The sequence below is a fragment of the Phoca vitulina genome, unplaced genomic scaffold (genome assembly GCF_004348235.1).
Source record: "Phoca vitulina isolate PV1807 unplaced genomic scaffold, GSC_HSeal_1.0 scaffold26, whole genome shotgun sequence".
NCBI classification, from domain to species: Eukaryota; Metazoa; Chordata; class Mammalia; order Carnivora; family Phocidae; genus Phoca; species Phoca vitulina.
The window spans coordinates 6900860-6927506 of NW_022589729.1; the positions used below are offsets into that span (position 1 = coordinate 6900860).

Sequence of the window (26647 nt, forward strand, 5' to 3'; positions counted from 1 at the left end):
AACACAGCCATGACACTGCTTCTTGTGCCACAATTTTCAAATAAATGGGTGGTTCAGTTAGGTCAGTAAGATGAGCAAATAACCACAACAAAAAAATCCCCACAGGACTAGAATGGTACTTCCTCTCTGCATTAAGAGTTAACCCATGTAAAGAATCCCATACACAAAAAAGGAGGTAATATAACTAATGTTCTGTCATAGTGTAAGAGGTCAAGGATTATGTGTAGTTTGGGGTACATGTTTAATGCTACAGAACTGTTCCTGAAGATTTATGTTCACTGACTAGTTAAATAACTAACAATACAGGTAACAAGAACAAACTACCTTGCATCTGCACTTTTGCAGTCTCTTTCACATCTCAAATGAGGAAAGAGGCTTTCTTATAGAAGTTAATCAGCTCAACTCCCAAATTCTAAAAAAATAGCTTTTTTTCTTTCCTAGCTTTTTATATTCATAAAATAACATAATATGTAAATATTTTAATATTTTAACATGGCTTTGTCATAAATTTCAAGTTTTATCATTTTATAATGTAATCACCTACAAAGTTACCAAAAAGAAATTTTGTTGTTATAAATTCAATGGAGTTTTGATAAAATACTGAGTATATTACTGAATGCTTTATAAATAAGACTATGTTTTAACAAGGTTCTCTTGGTACTTCAGAAAATAATTAATACTTCCATGACATGGTAAAAAGAAAGCAAAATAAATTCCAGATGAATCAAAGAATTACATGTAAAAAAAAAATAAATCACATTATAGAAAACCAGTAGAAAATCTATTTGAATATTTACCCAAGTTTTAGAGACTTTCTTAAACTGAGACCTTATTTGGAAAAGAAAAATCGTAAGAGGAAAGACCAACAGACAACTAAGAAAAGCTTTCCTGTGTTAAAATATAACAAAATTAGAAGGAAAATAACAAATTAAGTACAAATTATTTACCTTATTTTTAGCAAATTTTTTTTCAAGACAATATTATTCAGTGAGGATGTAATAAGATGGACAGTGTAATAGGGGTGGAAGAAGTATCAATAGGTACAATTTTTTCGTGAAAGGAATTTGACAATATGTATTAGAAGTCTTAAAATTGTTTGGTTAACTGAATGGGACAATCATGGGCTTTGAAACCCAGAATGAGCCAAGTATTTCACAAACATCGCCTCCCAGTAAAACAGACTTTGTACTGTTATTCCCACTTTTTTGTTGTTGTTGTTGTTCTCTATTTAGATGTTAAAACAGAGGACCAGAAAGGGGATGTTGCTGGGCTGGAGCGCACACTGCTTTTAACTAACAAAAGTGGAAGTTGAAGGCAAGGCAGAAGAGAATGGATTTTATTCATCATATTATTACACTGCCTCTCAACTGAATGACTAGTTCAGTACTTCAATAAACACAAAGGAAGTTTATTAATTTACCCAAATCTTGTCTATACAAGATCTCAATGTGTATTTTAATGTTATTTAGAATATGATAGAGATAGTTAATTTGCTTTATAATTTCATCATTAAATACAACTCATTATAAATTGAATAGTTATATTTGAAAATAAAACTCCTTCACCAAAATATGTCCTTACCATCCACATCCTACCCAGCCAATCTCATTTTCCCATGTATTATAGAAATAGAGATTTTAATAGTTTATGTATTTAATGACTACAGAGAAAGAAAAGGGCATTAAGTAGAATAAACAGCTTATCTAAAGGTACTTTATATTCTCTTGGAAACAGAAATTGCTGAAGGTATGTTTAACAGGAGTTTATAAATGCCCTGCTCCTGTGATACTAAGTCTGAAGAGTTTACTTTTCATGGATTTTATATTACATTTTGACTGCATATACTACCTTAATCATGGCAATAGTTTAAACATATTTATAAAACTTAAGCTAACTAAAATAAAATATTTTAAAAACTGAAGTGAATGATCTCTTAATTGAAATTTGAGCATGGAATTCTCAAATTATGTTACTATCAGAAAGAAAATAAATTAAGGTTTCATGAGCTGTTGTTTAATATTTTTGAAACCCTTAATATGTAAACTCTATTTGACACTATGAAAAGGTCAAGTGATATACAAGTGTTTCTAAATAATATTCCAAGTAAAGTTCAATGTATTGAAATAAATGAAATTGAAAGAAACTTAAATTACCAACATTTAAAAGTCTTACCTACTAATATTCTATTCTTCTTGATCCCACTCTTTATTTCATCATCAATCAAATCGGTAAGCACTTGACACATTATATTGATTGATTCAAGGTGTTCTGGGCAGTCATTAGATATTTTAAGTCTGTCAAACCATACACTGGAGATTCCTCCTTTCATAGGAGTATATGGCCTGTTTAAAACCAAAACAAACAAACAAAACCAAAAAGAAAACAAAGGAAAAGGGAATGTTATTAAAATGGATGTTTCAATTTCTAAAACACTACTGTGTTGAATAATTTCAATTTCCTCCAAGTTTTATAAATTAAAGAGTTCATATTGAAAACAGCCTCATGCATATTGCATTAACTTACTTGCCTATACTTACACTGATCCCATTAACATTTCTTAATGCCAACTCATCATCTTTTCCTATTCTCTCCATCTTTTCAGATTCATAAATTCTTCAGATAATTCCCATGAAAAATGAATTATATATATATATAAAACATATAATTATATAATATAGTGTACGCGTGTTTATTTTTTTCTGCTCAATTTAAATGACTGATCAGGTTTACCATTTTTTTTTTCAATTTCTGTTTTGATTTACTTTAGACCCTTCCCCCCCTTAATGTAGGATCAATATTTTAGTATTCATAACCAACTGAATAATGTGTGTCCCTGCAAAAAGTTTAATATCTCAAGAGTGGAAAAAAATGATTCACCAAAATGCTTTTAAAAGGTGGTTAATTTGTAGCACTTAAGTATGAAAAGATGAGTTAATATTTTAAGAGCTTTCTTAATCACATCCAGATGATCCTTAGAATGAGGGCTCAATTTTTTTTTTAATCAAGAGTTAGAACTTCTGTTTTTTTTTTTGGTCTTCTCAGGGACCTTGAAATGAGAATTTAATGGGGTACAAATACTCTTTGGAAGCACTCATCAAACAGCTATCCATACTGTTTGCATCATTTGGGTCTCAAACTGGGTGCCTCGTTGGACTTATGTTTTATGTGATAAGATGCTCTGAACTGGGTGCTCTGTTGAACAAAACTGATCTTACAAGATGCTTTATATTTACATATAAGGGGAGATGGTTATAGTATTAGTGAATCTTCACCCATTCATTGTATATTCCTACTCTGGAATGCTCCGTTAAAGTGAGTGAGTGTGTGTATATGGCAAGGTATTCCAAAAGTTCTGTTTTAACCAATTACAACGGGGTCAATAGGTACATATCCTATGTTGGTAAAGGTTAATGAAGGGGAATGAAAACAATCTTAGACATTCCTGTAAGCAAACATAGAGGTATAGCAGGATACAGATGATAAACACGGAGAATGAAGGTTTTCCAAAGATGAGGCATAAGAGGGTTCCATCAAAAAAACTGTTTTCCACGTGGCAAAGTATGCTTTCCCTTTACACGACAGTGAAAACAGGATTTATGTCCTATGCAAGAAAGCCTTGGAAAACACAACCAGTGCTAAAAGTACCCATCATTATTTCAAAGAAATCTAAACCAGTGCTGACCACAGATGCAGAATTCCTCCTATGTTTACCCTTCGACCATCTCAGAGTTAGCTGTATACTCTCACCCTCCAAAGTCAGTGAAATGAAAGTATGAAATGTACAGGTAGAAGAGAAAAAAAAGAGGGCTGAAAGACACCAACTGAGACCTGACAGTGCCTTCCTGTATGTGCTCTAGTGAAAAACAAATGTTCTCCAAGTGGAACAACCAACTGGAACTTCAGCAAACCCAAAGAGCTAGAAATATTCAATTCTTATTCTCTCATCCACTGTTATCAAAAGACTCCACAATCTGTGCAGATCTGCCCTTGAGTAGCATCCACTCTATGGGACCAAATGAGTGATACTGGAGAGAGCAGAACTAATTTTTCTGCATTGATCATACCACTCCAACATAAATGGACATCCACTTTTGGTGCCTGGAAATCAAGAGGATTATATTTGGAAAGTTTCTCCGAGAAACTGAAAGCAATCTGAAAATAAGAGCTCATCTACAGAGGATCTTGTTTATTTACTAAAATAGAAGAATGTTATAAACATTACTTTGCGACATCTTTCTATAATTTGAATGTATATTTTGAATATCCCCTGTAAGACAGGACATAAAAACCTAAATTTTCTTCTGGTTTATGAAGACATATGATATTTTGCAAAGATGGGAAATTATATGTGTTTTTTTGATGTTTTTCAGATAAATCTTATTCTGTGCACCACTCCTCCTCTCCATTGCTCCTCTCTTCTCCCACTCCCCCATCCTGCCTTTCACACTAGGTAAACTGTGTTTAGGATCTGGAATATATCCTTGAATTTTTTTTTTTTTTTTTTGCACATACATTAAAACATGCATCTTTATAGGATATTTTTTTAGAGCACTATTTCCTTTTAAAAAACGAAACAGCCTATTTGCTTTCCTTATATGCATCATGCTTTTCTCCCTTAACAGTAACTTACGGATATCCTTCCTGATATAGTTTGAACCCATCTTTTTAAATGGCTATAAAATACCATATGATAAATATGTCCCACAGTTTCATCAGCCATTCCCCTACTAATGGACATTTATTTGGTACACAGGTTTTAGCCACTAACAATGGTGCTGCATTAAACATATTTGCATACATGTTTTTATGTACTGGGACTTTTATTCCTATGGAACAGTCTAAGAAACAGGACTACTGGACAGAAAGATATTAATTTTTATCTTATTAGATGTTTCAAAGTTGCTACCATTAAGGCTATAAAAATTCACTTTTGTGCAAGAAAATAGAACATCCTTTTGTCCACAGCCCTAACAGCAAAAGGTGCTAACATCCTTTTAAAATATTAGCACTTAAGGGTATCAACTATAGTTTAAAATCAACTTTCTTGAAGCATAATTTACATACATAAAAGTACACATTTAAATATATAGGTCCAAGACCTGCCAATATAATCATCTCCACAATGACACAGAACATTCTCTTTACTTTGGAAAATTCCACCCTGCCCCTTTGCAAGCAATTCCCATTCACTATCCTAGGCAACCATGGAGTGATTTTTATCACTATGGAAAGTGTTTCCTGTTCTAGAACTCTACATAAACAGAATTACCTATTTGTATCATTTGATATTTTTTTCTATTGGGGTTTTGATTTTTTTCCCATTAGTTTAGAAGAGCACTTGGTCTATAATTGACACTTAAATAGTTGTCATTTGTATTTCAAGTATTTTTTAACATCTATTTTTACATATTGACATTACGTATTTATGGTGTCTTTTAAAAAAATCAGAGAAAAGACATTGCATTTGATATAATTTGTCCTTAAAAGAAAAAGCAACTAAAATTTCTAGGTCTCCTGATTTAAGAGGCTCTTCCTAATCCATACATTTTTACACGTGGAACTCAAAAATTTCTAAGATTTTTGCTTTCATTTTTAGATTTCAGTCATGAAATTTCCTGGAATTTATTTCATACATGAAGTGCCATAAGGGTTCAAGTTCATTTTCTCCCATATGGATAGTCAATTGTGTTCATACTATTATTACTAAAAGAAAAAAAAAATCTTTCACAAAGGTGAAATTCCATCTTCACCATATATTTAATTTTATAGTTCTGAGTTATCTAGTCTCTCTCAACCTAGATTCTGTGAAAGAATGAAGCCCTAATGCCTAACACATACACTATATACAATAAATGGACTTCTCTCCAATGCATGTAGAATGGTACTAGTTCTGTATTATCCTTGGGGGAATCAAGAAAACAACAAATCATTTCCTGAGCTCCCTGAGCTCTGTGATTCAGGTGAAGAACTCTGGTTGAGAAAGGTTCTATTTTGTTCTACTTACGTATTTATACATCCTTATGTTAGGATGATACTGATGACACTGAAGTGGCTTTAAAGTGTGTTCTAAAGTTGAGTAATGTTAGTTACTCTCTAACATCATCAAAACCAATCTATTTTTCAGACTCGTCCTCCCTATTCTCAGGCATCCATTTGTTTTTATCTAAGAAATTAATCGCATATTTAGTAATTTAAAAATAATTTCAAAGAATTCTCCTTAAAAGTCCTTGTGGAATTTTAACTAATATTGCATTATTGTCTGGGAATTAACACTTTATGACATAAAACTGAGAGGAGGGAAGATTTTTGCAGACTGAGCTCTTCCTAGGATCTGCCACATTCATATGGGGCCTCTCTTGCATTGTTTTCTAGGCTTTCAAAGGGTGCAGAGAAGATAAAATTCTGCATCAGATTTCTACTAGGACTCCAAAGAACCTACTTTCTCCCTCATTCCTGCAGACCTTCTGACCTCAGAAGCTGCTTGGCTCAAGAGAGGTAAATAAATTGGAATCAGAAGGGGAGAGAACACAGAAAGCATTCAAGCCTCCCATCTCCCAGAATCCCTCTCTCAGGATTAACTTTCTTAAAGTACTCTGAAAATGAAAGCAGGTGCTTTCTACTAGTATTAATGTCAGTGTCAGGCAAAATGAAATCCCAAACTGCATTTAATTTGTCATCGAAATCTCAATGTTCTGAATGAAAACTGAATATACAGCATTCACTTTAAACCCTGAATTAGACTGTTACTCTTTTGAATTATTTCTACTTCCCTCTTGATTTTATTCTGCTATTTCTCTAAGTATTTATTTGCCTGTCTAAACACTTAAATAAGGATGATATCATAGGCTAAAATCTGAATCATTCTGGGAACTCAGCCATTAATAGAAAAAAATGACACGCACGTAATTTTTTGTCCTTTGACAGCGCCTTACTTCATCAGACCTAGATGCTCCACGGAGGTGGATTCCTGAGGTAAATTTCACGAAACAGGAGTTTTTTGTTCTCTCAATTCTCTAAGAGAATTACAATTTGTTCAAAAGAGATAACTGGGAAAATTTAATGAGAAAGAATAATTTAGAACTTTTTTGTTAAGAAAACATAATCAAGAATGCATAATTCTCTTAATATGTTAGAATAACCTTTAAAGAAAGCATAAAAATAAGACTTTTTTAAAACAGCTAAACAAACTGGCACATATGTTATACTCATTCACCTTTTCCCTCAAATAAATCACTTTATTAGCTAGTATAAAACAGCTCAGACGTTACCACAATAAATAAATATGCTTGGTAAAGAACATCTGTGTGGCTCCTAAGTCAATCAATCAATCAAACACACTGGTAAAATATTAAACTGGAATAAAATGTCCAAGGCTAAAAAACAAAAGAGTTGACATTCAGCTTGATACCAAGTTCTGTTTTGACCTGTGTTCTCTAAAATCATAAAATCAAAAGGTCATTCATAACCTTTAAGATAACATCACGTGGCTCCAGTATTCTCTGTGTCATTTCATAGAACCTCCCCAGCAATCACCAGGTCCAGGCACATTTCCCTCTCGTTTTTCTTCAAACAGGACGGCCTCATTATTGATGTAGGGGCTTTGCATCTGATATTCTACCTGGAATGCCCTGTGTCACACTTCTGCATGGTGGGGCTCCCATCGATCATTTAGGTCTCAGCTCAAATGTTCCCCTCCTTAGGGAAGTCTTCCTTGACCCTACAATTTAAAGTGTATCTCCCCTCCACCCTAAAACACACACACACACACACACTCTATCTTTCTATTCCATTATTCTATTTACCTGTCTTAACAGAATATATCACTATTTGAAATGAATATATTTAGTTGCTCTTATATTTTCCATTGATTCTTTTCCACAGCAATACCCTGGGTGCCAAGAACAAGTATTTGTTGAATGATGAATGTCAATAATCATTTGTGTCACTGGGAATAATTTGGGTCAGCTGGAAATAAGAGAATTATCTAATATTGGTCTATTCTGCTCTGAATATCTTTTGACTTTAATTTGTGTAAAATCCATATTGCGATTTCTAGGAAAAGGTCAAATTTTTCTTTTGTTGCTTAAAAAAAAAAAACATGTTTCTAAGAAAAGTTTTTACATACAAATAGGTATTTAAGTGTGCTATTTAAAATAATTACCAAGGAAGTAAAACTATTTCTTCAAAATAGCTGTTTTTAGTACGCTCCTTACCAGTGAAGTGTACTTGAAGTACAGATCTATTGGTATCAGGAGAGCGATCTCCCAATATTGTGCTTCAGATACGAATTGAATTTCAAGTGACAGAGTAAAAATGAATCCATTATTATCTACACCTAAATCTAAAGTACCTAACCCTGTTCTGGAATACATTTAATAAAAAATAGAAACATACACTTCCCTGGAAAAATAGTAATCAAAAAGTAGAGGCACTATGCAAATCTTATTACTGCTAGAATTTTTCAAAACAACGAGAGCAATTTATATCATCATATAAGTTATTAATTGGCTTGTTAAAAAATTGCTATTATTTTTAAAATGGAAATTCTAATAGTAAGCCCAAACCAAGAAAACCTCTAATTACAAATACAACTAAAGTTGCTTTAGAAACAAAAATCTTTATTGAGCACTTCAATTAAATAGAGTTCAAATTAATAATGAAAAAAATGAAGCAATATTTTCCATTTAAATCGACACAGCAAGTTAACTGCCGACTTTTACTTAATATACCCCTAACTTAGCTGATTAAAAACATCTATTAAATAGGGTTGAGGAAAAGGATACCTTATAGTCAAAATGGCAATTTACAATTTAATCAAAACATACTGACATGCTGTAATAGACCACAACTTGGTAAATATAACAGACTATTGTTCTCTTCTTAAGCTCTTCAAAATATGTATGACTATTGAAAACAAAAATTGTAACTGTGTTTTGATAGGGTTTTCAATATATGTAAATGAAATACATACGACAAGCATAACGACGGGGGGGGGAGATAAAGGTAACTATATGGTTGTGTGCTTCTTACATTTCATGTCAAGTAAAAATCTAACTAGGTGAAAGGTTTGATATATATCTTGTAATCCCTAGAACAATTGGGAAAAAATAAAAATACATAGTCAAAATGGAATATTAACAAAATTCAAATTATCCATAAAGATAGCACAGGGAGAAAGAGGAAGAAAAAGCTGTAGACTTAAAAGTCAAACATTATCACTGATTACATCAAATGTAAATGGTCTAAACAAATCATTTAAAAGAAACCATCACATTGGTTAAAGAGAAAAAACAAAGCTCAAATACATGATGTCTTTAAGAAACCCACTTTAAATATGATATAGATTGGCTAAAAGCAAAAAGATGAAAAAAACACATACTATACTATTATTTGTTTTAAGTACATAAAAATGCGTTTTAGTATCTTGTTCTTGCATCCTGCTGTCCTCCTAAATTCACTCATTTCTAGTAGTTACTTAGTAGATTCCTTATGATCTTTGTGTAAACAGTCATATCATCTGGGAATAAAGGCACTGTTACTTTCTCCTCTTCAACCTTTATTCTTTTTATTTCATCAACTTGCCTTATTGCGCTTGTTTGAACTTCCATACATTGTCGAACAGAATCAAGGACCTCCTTCTGACCCAGCATCAGGGCTCCCTGCTCAGCAGGGAGTCTGCTTCTCCCTCTGCCCCTCACCCCACTCGCGCTTTCTCTCTCAAATAAATTAAAAAAATCTTTTAAAAAAAAAAGGACCTCCTTCTCTGAAATCTTTGAGGGGAAGCATTCAGTATTTCACCATTTAAATATTATGTTAGTTACAAGTTTTTATCTATGCACCTTTTATTATGTTGAGAAAATTTCATTCTTTACCTAGTTAGTGGAGAGTTTTCTTTATGAACTGGTTAAATGCTTTTTCTGTATCCTTTGAAATAAACATGTTTTTTAATCTTTCGTTTTGTTAACACAGTGATTACATTGATGGATTTTCAAATGTTAAGCTAACTTTTCATTCCTGGGATAAACTCCATCTGGTCATAATGTATTATCCATTTTATATGTAGCTGAATTTGACTTGCTAGTGTTTTGTGAAGGAATTTTACACATATGTTTATGAGAGTATTGATTTGTAGTTTTCTTGAATGTCTTTGTAAAGTTTTGTTATCAGGGTTATACTGGTCTCTTAATATGTGTTAGGAAATGCTCCTGTTTCCTGAGTTTGTGTTGTTTCTTACTTCAATGTTCAACAAAATTTACTAGTGGAATTAAGTGGACCTGAAGGTTGCTTGTGTGAAGGTTTTGATAATGAATTCAATTTCTTTCATAATGAGGGTATTCTGATTTTTATTTTATTTTTATGTCAGTTTTGGTCATTTGTGTTTCTCATGGAATTTGTATCTTTTCTCTAATTGTTCAACTTTATTAGCATAAAGTTTTCATGATAGTTCCCTTTACTGCCTTTAGGATTTGTGCTGATATTCTTTAATTTCATATTTAGAAATATGTTGTTAATTTCCAAATATTTGGGAGTATTCTAGATATCTTACTGCTATTGATTTCTAATTTCTTTCCATTCTTGTCACAGAAAATATTCTGTACAATCTCAGTCTTTTGGTACTCACTGTTACTTATAGTATGGTCTTCCTTCTATATAATCTCTTGGTGACTGTCCTACAAGACTTTTTTGTATAGAGTTCTATAAATATCAATGTTTAAGGTAGTTTTAGTACTAATACTAATCAAATTTTATATCTGCTTAGCCATTCTTTTTCTAAATTGTCCTATTAGATCCTGGAGAATGAGTATTAAAATCTTCAACTATGATTGTAGATCAGTCTACTTCTCCCTTTAGTTCTGTCAGTTTCCTCTGCATGTGCTTATAAGCAGTATTATTAAGTCTTCCTCTTTAAGATCTACTTTTAGCTTATAAATATTCATTTTTATCTCTGGTAATACCTTGACGTATACTTTATTTAATAATAATATACTATGTCAGCTTTCCTATGTTTACTGTTTATATAGCATATCTATTCCCCTCCTTTTGCTTTTTGATTAGTGTCTTTTTCCAAACTTAAAATTAATATCTCTAATAATCTCAAGCATGTAAATAATAAAGACATTTAAAAAGTTATCTCCCATAATACATTATGTTAACTGAATTTAAAAAATTAAAAAAAAAAATAGAAAGTTATCTCCTGCAAAAATGTTTTTAAAACTCCATTTCAAATTAACCTATAGTTTCCAAAGTAAGAGCTCTCAAATTTTGATGCAGAAAATGCAGGGAGCCAGATCACATCCAAAATCTGCTTCCATCTTCAGAGGTGGGAAGGAAGATTCTGTAATTTTTTATATAAATATGCTGGTATACTTGAGTACAAATGGTTGATAGATACTTTAATCTACCTACAAGAGAAGTGGTGCTCCTTAAATTGCAAATTATGACCTCTATCTCATACTTACTCAATCAGAATCTAAGAGACTGTAACCTAAAAATCCACATTTTAATAATATCCCAGATGATTCTTATTGGGAACAGTATATTTTAAAAACAATTATCTTCCAGTTTAAAATTCCAATTTTCCAATTAACTGTAAAGCTAAAAAAAAAAAAAAAAAATCCTTCCAATTGGGTGCTGACTCATGAACATTGGGCCAGTATATTAAATTTAAAATGCCCCAAACAAAACACATTGCATGTTCAATCACTGCATGTATAATATTGTCATAGATTCCCTACCTTAACATCACCACCTTCTCCTTTCCCCTAATTTTCAATTTTTCCCAGTCTCTGCTGTGTGAATCTCTCTTGAATTGAATGCTTGTATTACATCCACCACAGTGACCTAGTTCAGACTTTTATGATTGCTAGACCAGTGGATCTCACCTCTGGCTGCCTACGAGAATCAGAAATGAAGCTTTTAAAAATCTTTCTGCCTTGGCCACATCCCAAGCCAATTAAATCAAACTCTCTGGGGGTAACAACCAGATGGAGTTGCAGATAAAATACAGGACACCAGTTAAATTTTAATTTCAGATAAACAATAAATACTTTTTTTTAGTATAAGTATGTTCCAGATATAGTTTCTTTACTTGCTAAATAAAGCTGGCAACCCTATACTCTAGCATTGGTAATACTTTAATCACTGAAACGTAGGTACAGGATCAGCAAGTAAAATATATAGCCCATTGTGAGCTGGAGTTTAAAAATTCTGAAAGCTACTGCATTAGACCAGGGGTCAGCAAGCCTTTTCTGTAAAAGCCATAGAGTAAATATTTTAGGCTCTGTGGACCATATATAGTCTCTTTGGCAACTACTGAACTCTGTTTTGTAGCACAAAAGCAACCATAGATAATATGTAAATGACAGAGTGTGGTTGTATTCCAATAAAACTTTATTTATAAGAATAGGTGGTAGGCCATATTTAACTCACAGGCTGTAGTTTGCTGACCCTACTCTAGATGATCAGATCATTTCAGACTTCCATTTTGTTATTGAATATATTCATTATTTTTCTCAGCTTTACATCATCTGGAAATTTGAACAGTGTGAAAATAAAACTCATGTATATGAAAATAAAACTGCTAGCCCAAATACTTCTTGAAAATACAACCCACACACATAGGTCTGGAAAATTTCTTCAAGGATTATCAGCAATTAATTCTTTGGATAATATTTCTATATCCTGCCCACAAGGATATCACAGATTACTATTAATAACTAACATTTATTCAGTGCTTATTTTATGTCGACATCACGCTGAGGAATTTACATATATATTCAATAACACCATATATTCTCATGACAACTCTCTGAGGTAGATATAATTATTACTTCCAGTTTGCACTTCAGGAAATTGGGACACCAATAGAGAGGTGAAATACCTTGCTCAAGATCTTACAGCACTTAAGTAGAGAAATCTAGATTCAAACCCAGGCCTGCCTAATCCAAAGATCATATTCTTAACCACTGTACCACAATAATTCTATCTTCAATAGCCTACTGAACAATATGATATCTTGGATATTTCCCTGACCTATTGGTCCAACACTGTGGCAAAAAAAGAAGAGTATTACATTACTGGTTCTTATTTATACTCCATAAAATCTGAAGGGACCTAAAATTAAAAAAGTTAATGACTAAAGGATTTTGGAAAACTAGTCCCATCAGTTCATTTTAGATATGTGAAAATTAAGACCCAGAACTGATAAATTCTTCATTAATGGCCTTCACCATTTTATTTTAAATAAGAATTAGTTGAATCACAGACCTGTACCTCTGAAACAAATAATACATTATATGTTAAAAAAAAAAAAAAAAAAAAGGAAGAAGATAGCAGGAGGGGAAGAATGAAGGGGGGAAATTGGAGGGGGAGATGAACCATGAGAGACTATGGACTCTGAGAAACAAACTGAGGGTTCTGGGGGGGGGGGGATGGGTTAGCCTGGTGATGGGTATTAAAGAGGGCACGTTCTGCATGGAGCACTGGGTGTTATACGCAAACAATGAATCATGGAACACTACAACAAAAACTAATGATGTAATCTATGGTGATTAACATAACATAAAAAAAAAAAAAAGAATTAGATGACATATTTCTAAAAGTCTTCACTTTTCCTCCTTAACTGAAGTACTGGTTTCTCAAAGATTGCACATTGTATAGCACATATCAGATTGCTGATTCAAAGTAATCAGAAGGAATAACAAGTGAATTTATTGCTTATATATTACTATATTTGTCACTCTGGATATGTATCACATAACTTTTATTAACATATAATACACTTAAATATAAATGGCACGAAAATGAATAAAACATAAATGTAACTATACATATTTCCAAAGCTTATATCCATTAACTAAGCTTAGAAATAATCAACATATTAGTACTCTGTTCCTGTTTTGATACTTCTATGTATTTTTCTTCTCAGTCTGTTATTTTTTAGAGGCTGTTAAATTATAAAGTAGATCTCATTGTAAAGGCAACAATTTTGTGACCAAGAAAAAAATATTTAAAGAATTTTGAGTGTACAAGGAAAAAAATCATCTATCTATCTATCTTTACCTAAACACATTAAATTAGTACACTGCTAGGCTGATTTAGTGATACTGAAAGCATTGTTTATTTGATAACTGATAGATAACCCTTAGAGAGCCTCAGGAATAAAAGTAGAAACTGTTTTTAAAATAAATTAATGCTAGTAAGTGTTCGGTGAAATGGGTATCCTAACACACTGCTGGTAATAATGCAAACTGTCCATTCTTGGAAAACAATTTAGAAGAGCTAATCCCCTAAACAAAAAGGAACTGACTATAAGGTCTCTGAGTACTTTCTAGGAATTTTTCCTGAAGGAAAATCAGAAATAGGATAAATAGATATATATAGTGATAAACTGAGGATAAAAACTAAAACAGTCTACAAAAGAATAAATTTTAGAAGAATATTCTATAGCTATTAAAACAGTTTTCTGTATTTCAGTGAGAAATTGTTATAGGAAGAAATCATCAAATACAGTATTAAGTGAAAAAAAAGGCAGAATTTATAATTGTATGTTTAGTATGAACTCACATTTGCAAAACTAAATAAACAAATAAGACATTAAAGATATTAAAGATAGGATGATAGTCTTAACAGTGGTCGTCTACTTTTTATGATATTTGTGGTTTACTCAAGTTTTTACTTTTAGTTAGAAAAATGCAAAAGGTTTCCAAAATGTTGTTCCTCTAGGACAAATTTTTATTAACTATATTTATATAAAATCACCACTAATAGTTCTAAAATCTGAGGGCATTAGGGCTGGACTGATTGAATAGTCTGGAAAAGGCATACTGAAGAGGCCAGATGGTGAACAGGAGTCATAATACATAACTACCAAACATAATTTAATGGGAAAAAACTAAGAAATGATCATTTGTGGGACAGAAAATTAGGTCTAAAAATATGAAAACCCTTAAAATGTATTACATTTAATTCACCACGAAATTAAGGAAGCATCATCACCAATTTCAATAGGACAAGAGAATAAAATATTATTGAATTGTAAACACTATCTAGTGTCTTCAATTCAATGCCTTTAATGCCCATGTACTTAAGTAAAAATAATCTGGAAATACATTAAAACAGAAAGGAAAGAGCATATGCCAAAACTACAATGAGATGTAAGATGAACTAAGATTGAAAAAATCCTCAGTCAATAGAGATATGGTTCATATTTGAATGAAAACAGTTCAGATCTTGTAATTTTAAACTGCATATTAAATACAGTTTCTAATTGTTCTGAAGAGCCCGAGACATCTGGAAGTAAGACTTGCTGATTTCTGCACTGTTCATGGAACAAAAGAAAAATGATTTCACAGTAATGTTGAAACAGATTTTCTAATATAATAAAACACTGAACCAGTTCTTGCTTGTTATACTTGCCTGTTATAAGATCCCTTCTGACATTTAGAAGATCATAAAATCCAAAGGTCTGGAGCCACTGGTAATCCTTGGTCAGTGACATTTGATTTCCAATGTGCGAAAGGACCAATGAAACACAGCAGAGCTACGGAATGTACAACTTGCTGAATATGTGACACAAAATAACTCTGCTAGGTCAGTTGAGGGTTCTGGTACTTATGTTTGAAAGCAATAAACATTTTACAAACTTACTTGAATTGTATGTTGACAGCAAATTAACTGGCATTATTATCCTTAATTACATGCATTTCATTTCACTCTCTTATTTGATGCCTCCAATCAAAGATAGAGGTCTGAGATGTAATACCCCATGACGCAGATCTGTAGATCTTATAGTAAAAACACATATATACACTATCTCTGAAAATTTTTGAAAAGCCCTTGAGTTCTTAAACAGGAAACTGCAAAGTTTATTCAATTGTGAGGTTTTTATTTCTTCATTTTAGGAATCTTAGAACCAGTGAAAACAGGGAAGCAAAGCTTCACAATCCCATGCTCTCAAGAGTAAATTCTGAAGGAAAGTGGACTTTTGTATTTAATGTTTCTGACCTAGAGTAATTAAATCTAAAAATAAAGAAAGCCTAGTACATAAAGACCTGTTCTTAGGTGCAATCTCAACTTCTTTTTGTATTGATTCAAAGACAATGATGCCATTCATACTTTAATTACCTCAGATATTTGTTTTTCTAAAATATAAACAGCTGACCACACTGCAACATTTTTTTTTTTCCTAACAGAGAACCAAGATACTAATCATCTGGTATGTGTGGGAATAGAGGTGTAATTTTAAAGCAGGGTTTCTCAGCCTAGGCACCACTGTGATTTGGGGCTGGATAACGGTCTGTTGTGGGGGCCGTCCCGAGCAGTGCAGGATGCTGAGCAGCATCCCAGGCTTCTACCCACTCGCTGCCCGGAGCCTCTTATGCTGCTTCCCCAGCCCGCTGTGACAAACAAAAATGTCTCCCAACACTGCAAATGTTCTCGGAGGAAGAATCATCCTTGCTTGAGAACTAACCATTTAAATCGTCTCATCATTTAAAAAAAAAAATCTTACAAGTTCAAGCACTAAAACCCATGAGAAATCTAAGTAAAAATGATTTGATCTAGGATAGTTGTCCCTAACATACTATAAATGTATGGGACCTCCTCTTAAAAGTCTAAAATTGCACTGCCCCAAATGGTAACTCCCAGCCACGCGGAGCTATAGAGCATCTAAAAATGTACCTAGTTTAACCAGGTACTTAACTTTCACTTTTATTTAATGTAATTTTTTTACTGAAGTATAAGTAACATACAGTGTTATATTAGTTTCAGGTATACAACATGCTTCAACAATTCTATACATTACTCAGTGCTCACCACTGATAAATGTAGTCACCACCCGTCAAATGTTGTTAACATTATTGACTATATTCCTTATGCTGTACTCTTCATCTCTGTGACTTATTTATTACTGTAAATTTGTACCTCTTAATCCCATTTATCTGCTTCACCTATCCCCCACCCACCTCCCCTCTGGCAACCATCAGTTTGTTCTTTGTATTTAAGACTCTGTTTTTTGGTTTCTTTCTTTGTTCGTTGGTTTTTTTACATTCCACATAGAAGTGAGATCACGTGGTATTTGTCTTTCTCTGACTTACTTCACTTAGCATAATACATCTAGGTCCATCCATCTTGCTGCAAATGGCAAGATCTTCATTTTTTTTTATGGCTGAGTAATACTCCTGTGTGTGTGTGTACACACACGCACCACATCTTTATCTGTTCATTTATTGATGGTACTTCGGTTGCTTCCATATCTTGGTTACTGTAAATAATGCTGCAATAATAAACACAGGAGTGCATCTATCTTTTCAAATTAGTGTTTTTGTTTTCTTTGAGGAAATAATTATTTATTTAATATAAATTTAATTGATCGATCAGCATCCAAATGGATATGCTGCACATATGAAATATATACCAGATTTCAAAGATTTAGAAAGAATAAAAGAATGTAAATTATCACTTTAATAATTTTATATTGATTTATATTGATTTTATACTGATTCAACATTACATGTTGAAATGATAATATTTTGGATATAATGGGTTAAATAAAATATATTATTAAAATTAATTTACTTGTTTGTTTTTCCTTTTTTTAATGTGGTGTCAAGAACATTTAACTTTACATATGTGGCTCATATTATATTTCATTGGTTAGCATGGTCTAAAATGTTTGATGATCTGTTCAAATAGGTATTGACGATGAAAATATATAATACCAAAAAGTTACCATGAATTCAGTGAAATATTTCAGTGATTTTATATTTTACTTAAACACAACAGCACCCACAAATAATACTGAGTGCACATGGAGATTTTTGGATGCTCAGGGCCTAAAAGTTTGAGATCCACTGGTCTGCAACACGTATCAAAACTGGCGACGTACTGAATGGAGCACTGGGTGTTATACGCAAACAATCATGGAATACTACATCAAAAACTAATGATGTAATGTATGGTGATTAACATAACATAATTAAAAAAACTGGCGATGATATAAAATTCATAAGCTGAAAGCATTAATTCTAGAATCTGTTTCCAATGATCTTCCATTCAATTTAGTCAGACAATTACGATTATATTTAGGCTGAAATGAACTTATCTTTCCCATCTCCATAGGAATACCACTGTCTTTCTCCTTCCAAACTTCACTTACCCTAAAAACCAATAGCAAATGACAAGCTCTTTTGACATTTCAAAGACATTCAACTTACAACACAAAATTAACCCGTTGATCAGTAGGTCTTTTATTTGCACTACCAAACTACTAAACTCCTCTAAAATTCTATAAAAAAAACTTTTTTTGAATCTTAAATTTTACAACAAAATTATCATTTTATTGTTCTACCTCTTTCAGTTCTATCAATTGCGGTAAGTAAAATCTTAATTGTACATAAAAAGGTCCTTGAAGTTCTGGTTCTGATTCTCCTTAACACTAAGTTAATAGAAAAATAAAAACAAAATGCCTTTGCATAAGCACACAGTATAATTAATAAGAATAAATCAAGAACAGATTAATGGGAAATCAGAGTAGGATGCATAGCTCAGCACATAATCTTGGTTACCCAAAAAAGTATTTGCAAACCCCAGTTTAAAGCATGTACTCAGGATAAAAGCCTATGCAGATGCTAACTAAATAATTATAAAAAGCAGTATGACTTCAAAACTATACCAATCTCATGACTGTGCATTTTGTTAAACACATCTACCGGTTGTATAATCTAAATATTTATTAAGTAGTCAATTCCATATTCCTATTATGGTTTACTGATTCAAAAAGCTTAACATTGTTTCTAAAACTTTTTAAGTGTAGAAAGCATGCCACAAAACCCTTTGCCAGAGATTATGAACTCTGGCATAACTAAATTAGAAAGCTTATACTTGTTGGGAGCTATTAGTTTCTTTTTGGGGTAAATAAAGGGAAAAGAGAGTTTGAAAGATGAGCAATCTGCAGGGCCAGAGGAAGCAGAGTTCTGTAGGTGTGCTTAGGACAAAGTTTAAGTTAAGAGCTTCAGGGAATGCTTTACAAAGAGGGAAGAAATTACCTGCCTCGCAGAACTTGGCCCAATCGTGGAATTGGGGGAAAAAAAAAAGTTCTAGAAGAAAAGGTACCCCAATTCAAAACACTTTAAATACAGAATTAAGTTTAAAGAACATTTAGCTAGTACATCTACTTATATACATTTTATGCCACAGTTATACTGAGCAGTGAGATAAATTACTGCATACCTGGGAGGAGCTGTTGGATAAATAATTTTTATGTGTTGGAATGTTAACTCTTGATTTAAAACCTGCTTGATCCATGTTCTCAATCCTTGTCCAGAATCACCTGATGGATCACAAAATGTAGATTAAGATAAAACATTTTGACAACACAGTGTATTTAAAAGCAAGTCTGTAACTTTCATATCATACAGAGGCTGGAACAAGGAATACAAAAAAATCTCCATATATAAAAAAAACTGCATAGAAACCAATTTATCAACACGAATTAATAACTAAAAACAATTTAGATAGTTTTACTCCTAACTTCACCACTGATCACTTTAAAGACCTTGCTTGAGTTTTAAGTTTCCTTGTTTGTTTAAAGGGTATAACAGGCACAAATACATGAAGTAAATTATTTTTTCGAAAAAAAAATTCTTTCCATATCTGATTTTAAACACTGTCATTTCTTATCTTACTCTTAAAAATATTAAATTTCTGGGGCGCCTGGGTGGCTCAGTCGTTAAGCGTCTGCCTTCAGCTCAGGTCATGATCCCAGAGTCCTGGGATCGAGCCCCGCATCGGGCTCCCTGCTCCGCGGGAAGCCTGCTTCTCCCTCTCCCACTCCCCCTGCTTGGGTTCCCTCTCTCGCTGTGTCTCTCTCTGTCAGATAAATAAATAAAATCTTAAAAAAAAAAAAAATTAAATTTCTGAAGTGAATATAAACTTTTATAGTTGGACCAACCTAAAACAATTTTTTTGGTTAAAATAACAAGATCTTTCAAAAGGGGTATTTAGCAAACCTTATTTTTAACTTGAAGAAATCTAAATTTAATTTTGATAACAGGTTTACGTGATGTAAAGTAATGATTATACATCCCAAGGCTGAAAAATAATCAAAATCCATGCAAGAATTAATGTATGGATATTTCCATTAAAAAAAAATGGAAGGAAATATAGGTCCATGTTATGTAGTCATGAAGAGGAAATTTTAAAGGTAACAACTTTTAATTGTTTAAATCAGCTCATTAAGACATCAACTCAAAGTATATCTACTGAATACTTATTACTGCATCAGGCACTGTGCTCGGCAAGATGAGGAAGAAGGGTCCCTACTCTCACTGAGGGTACAGTTTATTGTGAGAAACACACATAAGTCAAACAATCATACATCAAGATGAAAGACAAATGTAACCACTGCAAAGATGAGACACTTGGTGCTGCCAGGGTTTATTATATTCAGAAGCGACCCAGCTAAGGAGGTCAGGGGTAACATTACTAGAATATAAGCTCTGCAAAGTGAAGTTCATTTTGTATTTTATCCAGTGTTATTTTTTTATTTAATGCCTAGATTACAAATGACACAAACTGACAGTTTTCCGATCTACAGGATGGTGAAAAGTGAAGCAAGCGCACAAGGAAAGAGCAACTCGGAGAGAATATGGCAAATGCTGAGATCCTTTACAGGAAGGAGGAGGAGGACATTTAGGAATGAGGGAAAGAGCAGTGAGTGCAAGATGAGGCCAGAGAAACTATAGGGATGTGACAAATCCTAAGAGCACGGAGCTACTTTTTGGCAGAAAGGTGGCCATCTTCTAAGGGTCACTCTGGCAGCTGTGTGAAGACAGGAGGGGAGAACAAAAGTAGGTGTGGGGAGATCAATTAGGAGGCTACTGTCCAGGTGACAGATGCTTAAATTAGGGGTCTAGCAATGGCATGTACGGGAATAGGTACAAGGATACTTAGGAGATAAAATAGATAGGGATTGGTAATAGATTAGTTATGGGGGGGTCAATGGTGAAGGTTTCAAAGATGACGGTGAGGTTTCTGGCCAGGATAACTGAGTGAACAACGGAACTACACACTGAGACAGGAAACACCTGAATCAGCGGGTCTATACTCCCTATACTGCCTACAAGGTCCTCTACCTCAACAATCAGCTGCAAGACAAACGCTGTAAGCTATGAATGGTTTTTACATTTTTTAAGAGTTGCTAAAAAAAAATAAAGGAGAAAAGGGAAGAGAGACAGAAAAGAAAAATGTCCAAGAAACCATATCTGGCCCACAAAACCTGAAATGGTTGCTGAATGTTGTTCCCATGAATGTCGGGGAACCTACCTCAGGGCCTCTGTCCCAGGTTCTCCCTTGTCCGCAACATTCTAACCCAACATCCACATGATTCACTCACTTAAGTCCAGCTGCCTAAGTACCACATTCATAGTGAGGCCTACTCTGACCACCTTATCTAAAACTATCACCCCCGACACCTTCCATCCTCCTTGTCTTGCTCTCTCTTTTTTCCATAGAACTTACTACTATCCACTATATAATATTTCCTCCACTGGAATGTAAGTTCCACAAGAAAAGGGATTTTTGGGGTGCCTGGGTGGCTCAGTCGTTAAGCATCTGCCTTCGGCTCAGGTCATGATCCCAAGGTAGTGGGATCGAGCCCCGCGTCAGGCTCCCTGCTCCGTGGGAAGCCTGCTTCTCTCTCTCCCACTCCCCCTGCTTGTGTTCCCTCTCTCGCTGTCTTCTCTCTGTCATATAAATAAATAAATACAAGAACAGGGATTTTTGTTTCATCCATTAATATATGCCTGGAGCCTAGAACAGTGCCTTGCACAGTGGCCATATAATAGATATTTCTTGAATGAATGGATTAATAAATGAATGATTATTAGGCAGTGGGATAAACTTGTCCAGAACTTGAAGGAAAATTAAAATAGAGACACAAATTTATGTCACCCTATAGAGGAAAAGACAGAATACTCAGGCATATATGCACATTAGCCTGGAGAGAAAAATGCAAAATGAAAAAAGAGGTCATAGGACCAAATTCTGAGGAGCCCCAACATTAATGGAGAGAGAGAACAGGATGAGTGCGCAAAATCAATTAAAAGGAATAAACAGGTAGAAAAAAACAAGAAAGTGTTTCGAGAACACTGAATGTTGAGGATAGTTCAAATAAGATGACTGAAAAATGTTCCCCACATTTAGCAACACAGAAATTACTAGTAACTTTAATAAGAGCTAACTCAGTTTGCTGAGACTTACCGCATGAGGAGAAAGCAAGATATGCACGATTTGGATCTGTGTGAACCTTACAGCGCAGTGTGGACTATAGACATTAAATTTGGTAATTACAAATATGAATACCATTAAAAGAAGTACCATAGTGTTCTAAAGGAGCATACAAGAGAGTGAATTAATCTAAGCTGGGAAGCTGAACAAAGCTAATTAAACTATTGTTTGTTTTTATCATCCCGAAAAAAGGTACTTCTTTGGTATTTTAGTAGTAGGAAAGGCTCAAATTAAGTTGGCTATATCTTACTCACATTCCCGTATGTTCTTCTATGGCTGCCATATTCTAGAAGAGAACTTCAGCCCTTTAAGATAAAAAAAAAAAAAAAAAAAAAATCTGCCTCTAAATACACTTTTCCAACTTTGAAAAGCAAAACTTAATGCTACAAAGTAACATCCATTCATCCATTCACAAGGCCCACTTTTTAAAAAGCCAGCACTTTATTCTAAGAGCGTGGTAAAACTATTAAAATTGGTTTGGCCGTATTTGGATTAACCAGAACCCAAACACCTATAACATAACCACATATAGTAAAGTCTAATGTAAAATCATACTTCCAGTAAGGGTTTTAATTTACTACAATGGAGCTCTAACTATACGGGAATTGCATTTCATTTGCATAATTAGCAGAATTCTTTGGATAAATTCTTTTTTCCGAAGTCAAAGGGAAAAATATGTATTTTGGGTTTACAATTTATAAAAATACCAGTAATTTGGAATTGAAAAGAGTAAGGATGGTACTTTAAGCAAAGTGGTCCAAGGAAAAAAGAAAAGTCTAGGAGTATTTCCTAAAGATATTACAAAACAATTACTTATTACAAAGACTACGGTATCCAGGAATTTCTGGATGCTTATAAATGAACATCCTTGGAGCCCCAAATAGTACCAGGAATAGTCTCTTAATTGTAAAGCTTTGGTGTCCTCTTCGACACCTCACTTCACCATTCTAAATATATTTCATTAGCCAAGTCTTTCCCTTTAAACATCTCTGGCCCATTTCTTCTCTATTTCCAAAATGATACAGCCTAGTTTAGAGTTTTTCCACCTTACCCCTTCTGGAGTCGGAGAGATCTGGGTGCGAATCCTAATTCCACTACCACTCATGGCAACAGCCAAGTGACCTTGGGCAAGCTGTTCAGCTTATCAGGGCTCATTTTTAAAATGAGAATACTTCCCACAAGTGCCCATTTCCAGGCCTCCACCTCTTACCTTTCCAATCCCCTCCATTATCCAACCACCATCCTCTTTAAGCCTACAAAAGTCTCAGCTCAAAGCCCACGTTCTCGGTCAAATTGGTAAAATCTGACAAGCTCTTCATCTTACAAATGCCTTACTTAGTATGCCTAACCACAGTTTTTTCCTTACAATTCTCTTGGCAGTAAATCATTTACCATCTTGTGATCTCCCATCCACTGCTGACTCAAACTAATTGAACTGTTTTTGTTTTTAACTTTAGGTAGGCGCCCTGAGGACACTGGCTGCATCTCATTTCTTTAAAAAATATTTCCCAAGAACTTACCCTAGGCCAAGCACTAGGGATGCAAAGAATAAAACAAGGGTCCTTACTCTTGAGGAAGGGAAAGTGAAGTGGGAAAGACAGGCTTAAGTAATTACAGATGAGTGTAAGGAATGCTATACAGAATTAAGCACACGCGCCACTAAGGGCGAGCAGTGGAAGGAGAGTATCTGCCCTTGGGACTGAGAGTGGACTCTGTGCTGTATCTAGGGGGCTTAAGGAAAAGAAGGGGAAAGAGGACAAAGAAGGAAGTAGCAGGAAAGAAAGGAAAGGGAGAAAGTACTCCAGCCCTGGCACAGTGCCTCCTTTTACAAATATTAACTGTCTCAATTGTCTACAGCAGTACGAGAGACTGGAAAAAGAAAATGGCAAATGATCCAAGGCGGTTGAAAGCCCCAATCACTAACAGCTGACCCTGGAAAGTACTAAATAATTTGTCTCTAGCAGAAAACTTACCTTACTAACTTGCTGTGTTTAAACTTGAGGGAGAACAATGAGGGGGTCGGGGTGGTAGCAAGGGTTGCAATGGATGGAGAGAACGGTGTGGATGGAGGAATGGCCCAGTGGTGGGACACAAGGGCCATCACCGAGGACGATGGGCCAATGATCGAAAAAGGGAATACACGGTGGGGAAGCCCGTGTGTCCACAGCCGCGGGGTTAGCGAGGGGAGGGTCGTCCTCTCCGAGACCACTGAGCCCTATCGAGGCCCAGCGACTCCTCCACTAGGGCAACACTAGGGGACCCGAGGGGAGGACGATTCCCAAGCAGAAAACTAGGACGTAAAACTGTAATCCACCTGAGCCGTGCAGGAAGATCAGAGAGGCGCTGTGCCTCCCAGCCGGCGACACTATGCAACGCTGCAACCAAATCGAACCCGACGTAGCCGCCATCGCTGCCGCCCGAGGAGCTCCGTGGGCCCCGCCCCTCCACCGCGCGGGCCCGCGCACGTAGGCACGCAGGGGCGGGGGCGCGCGCCTGGATACGCGCATGCGCGGTGGCGCCGGTGCGGTCCTGACTCGGTCAAGTCTGAGTCAGTTCTTGTTGCCTTGAGAGTTTGGTTTTGCAGAGGGTGGTTTTGTGCAGGTGACAGCTTCGGTAAGCCTCATGGGTATATTTATTTGCTGTATGATTTTTAACTGCAACCCTGAAATTCAAGATTGCCTTTTTATTTCGAGAAATATTGTTGTTATTATGTTCAAAATTTAACAAATATAATCATATTTTACCTTCCACTTTGGGCCTTGAACCGGATGTTTGTAGCTTTTTATATACAAAATAAGACAACTATATAATAACTCTGTAGTTTTAAAAAATAGTTTACACAGCAGATCTAAGGAGGTGCCATTTCACACCCATTAAGATGGTTATTATTAGAAAAACAAAATAAATGTTGGTGATGACGTGGAGAAATTGGAACCCTTGTACATTGCCGATGGGAATGTAGAATGGTGTAGCAGCTGTGGAAGCAGTTTAGTTGTTCCTCAAAAAGTTAAATGGTTACCATATGATCTAGCAATTCTACTTTTAGTTACATATGAAGAAATGAAAGCAGGAACTCAAACAGGTATTTGTACACCAGTGTTCATTATTCACAATAGCCAAAAGGTAGAGGCAGCCCAACTGGCCATCAGTGGATGAATGGAAAACAAAATGTGTGTGCGTACAATGGAGTGTTATTCAGCCTTAAAAAGGAATGAAATTCTGATACATGCTACAACCTACATGAACCTTGAAAACAGTATGGCAAGTGGAATAAGCCAGACACAGAAGGATAAATATTGTATGATTCCACTTAGATGAGGTACCTAGGATAGGCAAATTCCTAAAGACAGAACGTGAAGTAGCAATTACCAAAAGCAAAGGGGAAGGGGGAATGAGGAGATGGTGTTTAATGGGCATAGGGTTTCTGTTTGGGATGATGAAATACTTCTGGAAATAGTGATGATGATGGTCATACAGCATTGCAAATGTACTTATTGTTACTGAACTCTACACTTAAAACTGGTTAAAATGGCACATTTTATGTTATGTACATTTTATCACAATTTTTAAATTACTAAAAGCAAATGGAATTACCTTCTATATAAAGACCTAGCCATAGACATCTTTTAATGCTGAGGGCTGGAGACCCAAAAAATGGCTCTTTCCTCATGTAAAATTCATCAAACAACTGAGTAGAACTTTAAGTGCCCTTAAACACCAGTCTTCCATTCATTGTAGTTTGCATCATGTTTAAGCAATTCCAACTTATCTTTTATTTGTTCATGGTACTCACCCTACTCCCAAGTGACTAAGTTGCTTAACATCATGGGTCAGTTGCCAAGATAAGCTCTATGCTATCACAGTGTTGGACCAATGCTGTCCATGGGAATGGGCCTACATGCCTTTAGTTCACCAGATCCAAAAGGAACTCTGAGTCATTTCACTAAAGCCTCTAGATCTTCAGCTGAGAGTACTGAGAATGAAGTCATTCGAGAGGACAGACTGGGGTGGACTGACCTCTGATAACCAATTCTTAAAAAATACTTCTATCTTTAGGCCCACCTTCCACACATGAATTCTTGATAACTTTCCAGAGCCAGGTGAAAAGAGGCCAGTGTTATACTAGGCGAAACCACTTGGAGATATGCCAGGTAAGTCTTCAAGTTCTGCTCTTAGAACTCCATTACTGCCAGAGAACCTGGCTGCACATCATCCCATGCTTTGAGACAGCACAAAATCAGAAACATAATTATTTGCCAATGTATTATAGCTAATATATATTACTAATGGGGATACTACACAGCTGAAATTCATTGGGACTTAGTAAGTGCCAAGTGTTGTCATAAGTAAATTCCCATAA

General features: G+C 34.6%; 1 protein-coding gene and 1 long non-coding RNA gene across 7 annotated transcripts in view; one reads left to right on the forward strand and one right to left on the reverse strand.

The window, feature by feature from the left end:
* The window catches only part of LYPLAL1 (lysophospholipase like 1), a 36988-nt gene extending 12241 nt beyond the window's left edge, over positions 1 to 24747 (reverse strand). Inside the window, exons 1-3 of the mRNA XM_032422199.1 lie at positions 24602 to 24747; positions 19231 to 19330; positions 2173 to 2342 (exon numbers count right to left, since the gene is read on the reverse strand). Of these exons, the coding sequence (XP_032278090.1) occupies positions 2173 to 2342; positions 19231 to 19330; positions 24602 to 24695 (364 nt within the window). The 5' untranslated portion in view covers positions 24696 to 24747. The remainder of the gene's footprint in view (positions 1 to 2172; positions 2343 to 19230; positions 19331 to 24601) is intronic.
* A 46-nt stretch (positions 24748 to 24793) lies between these two features.
* Positions 24794 to 26647, forward strand: part of LOC116643430 — a 445025-nt gene continuing 443171 nt past the window's right edge. For 4 of the 6 annotated variants that reach the window (XR_004301555.1, XR_004301552.1, XR_004301557.1 and 1 more), the window contains exons 1-2: positions 24794 to 24900; positions 26344 to 26438. This is a non-coding gene — a long non-coding RNA (uncharacterized LOC116643430). The remainder of the gene's footprint in view (positions 24901 to 26343; positions 26439 to 26647) is intronic. The other 2 variants (XR_004301556.1, XR_004301553.1) reach the window with 1 other exon arrangement.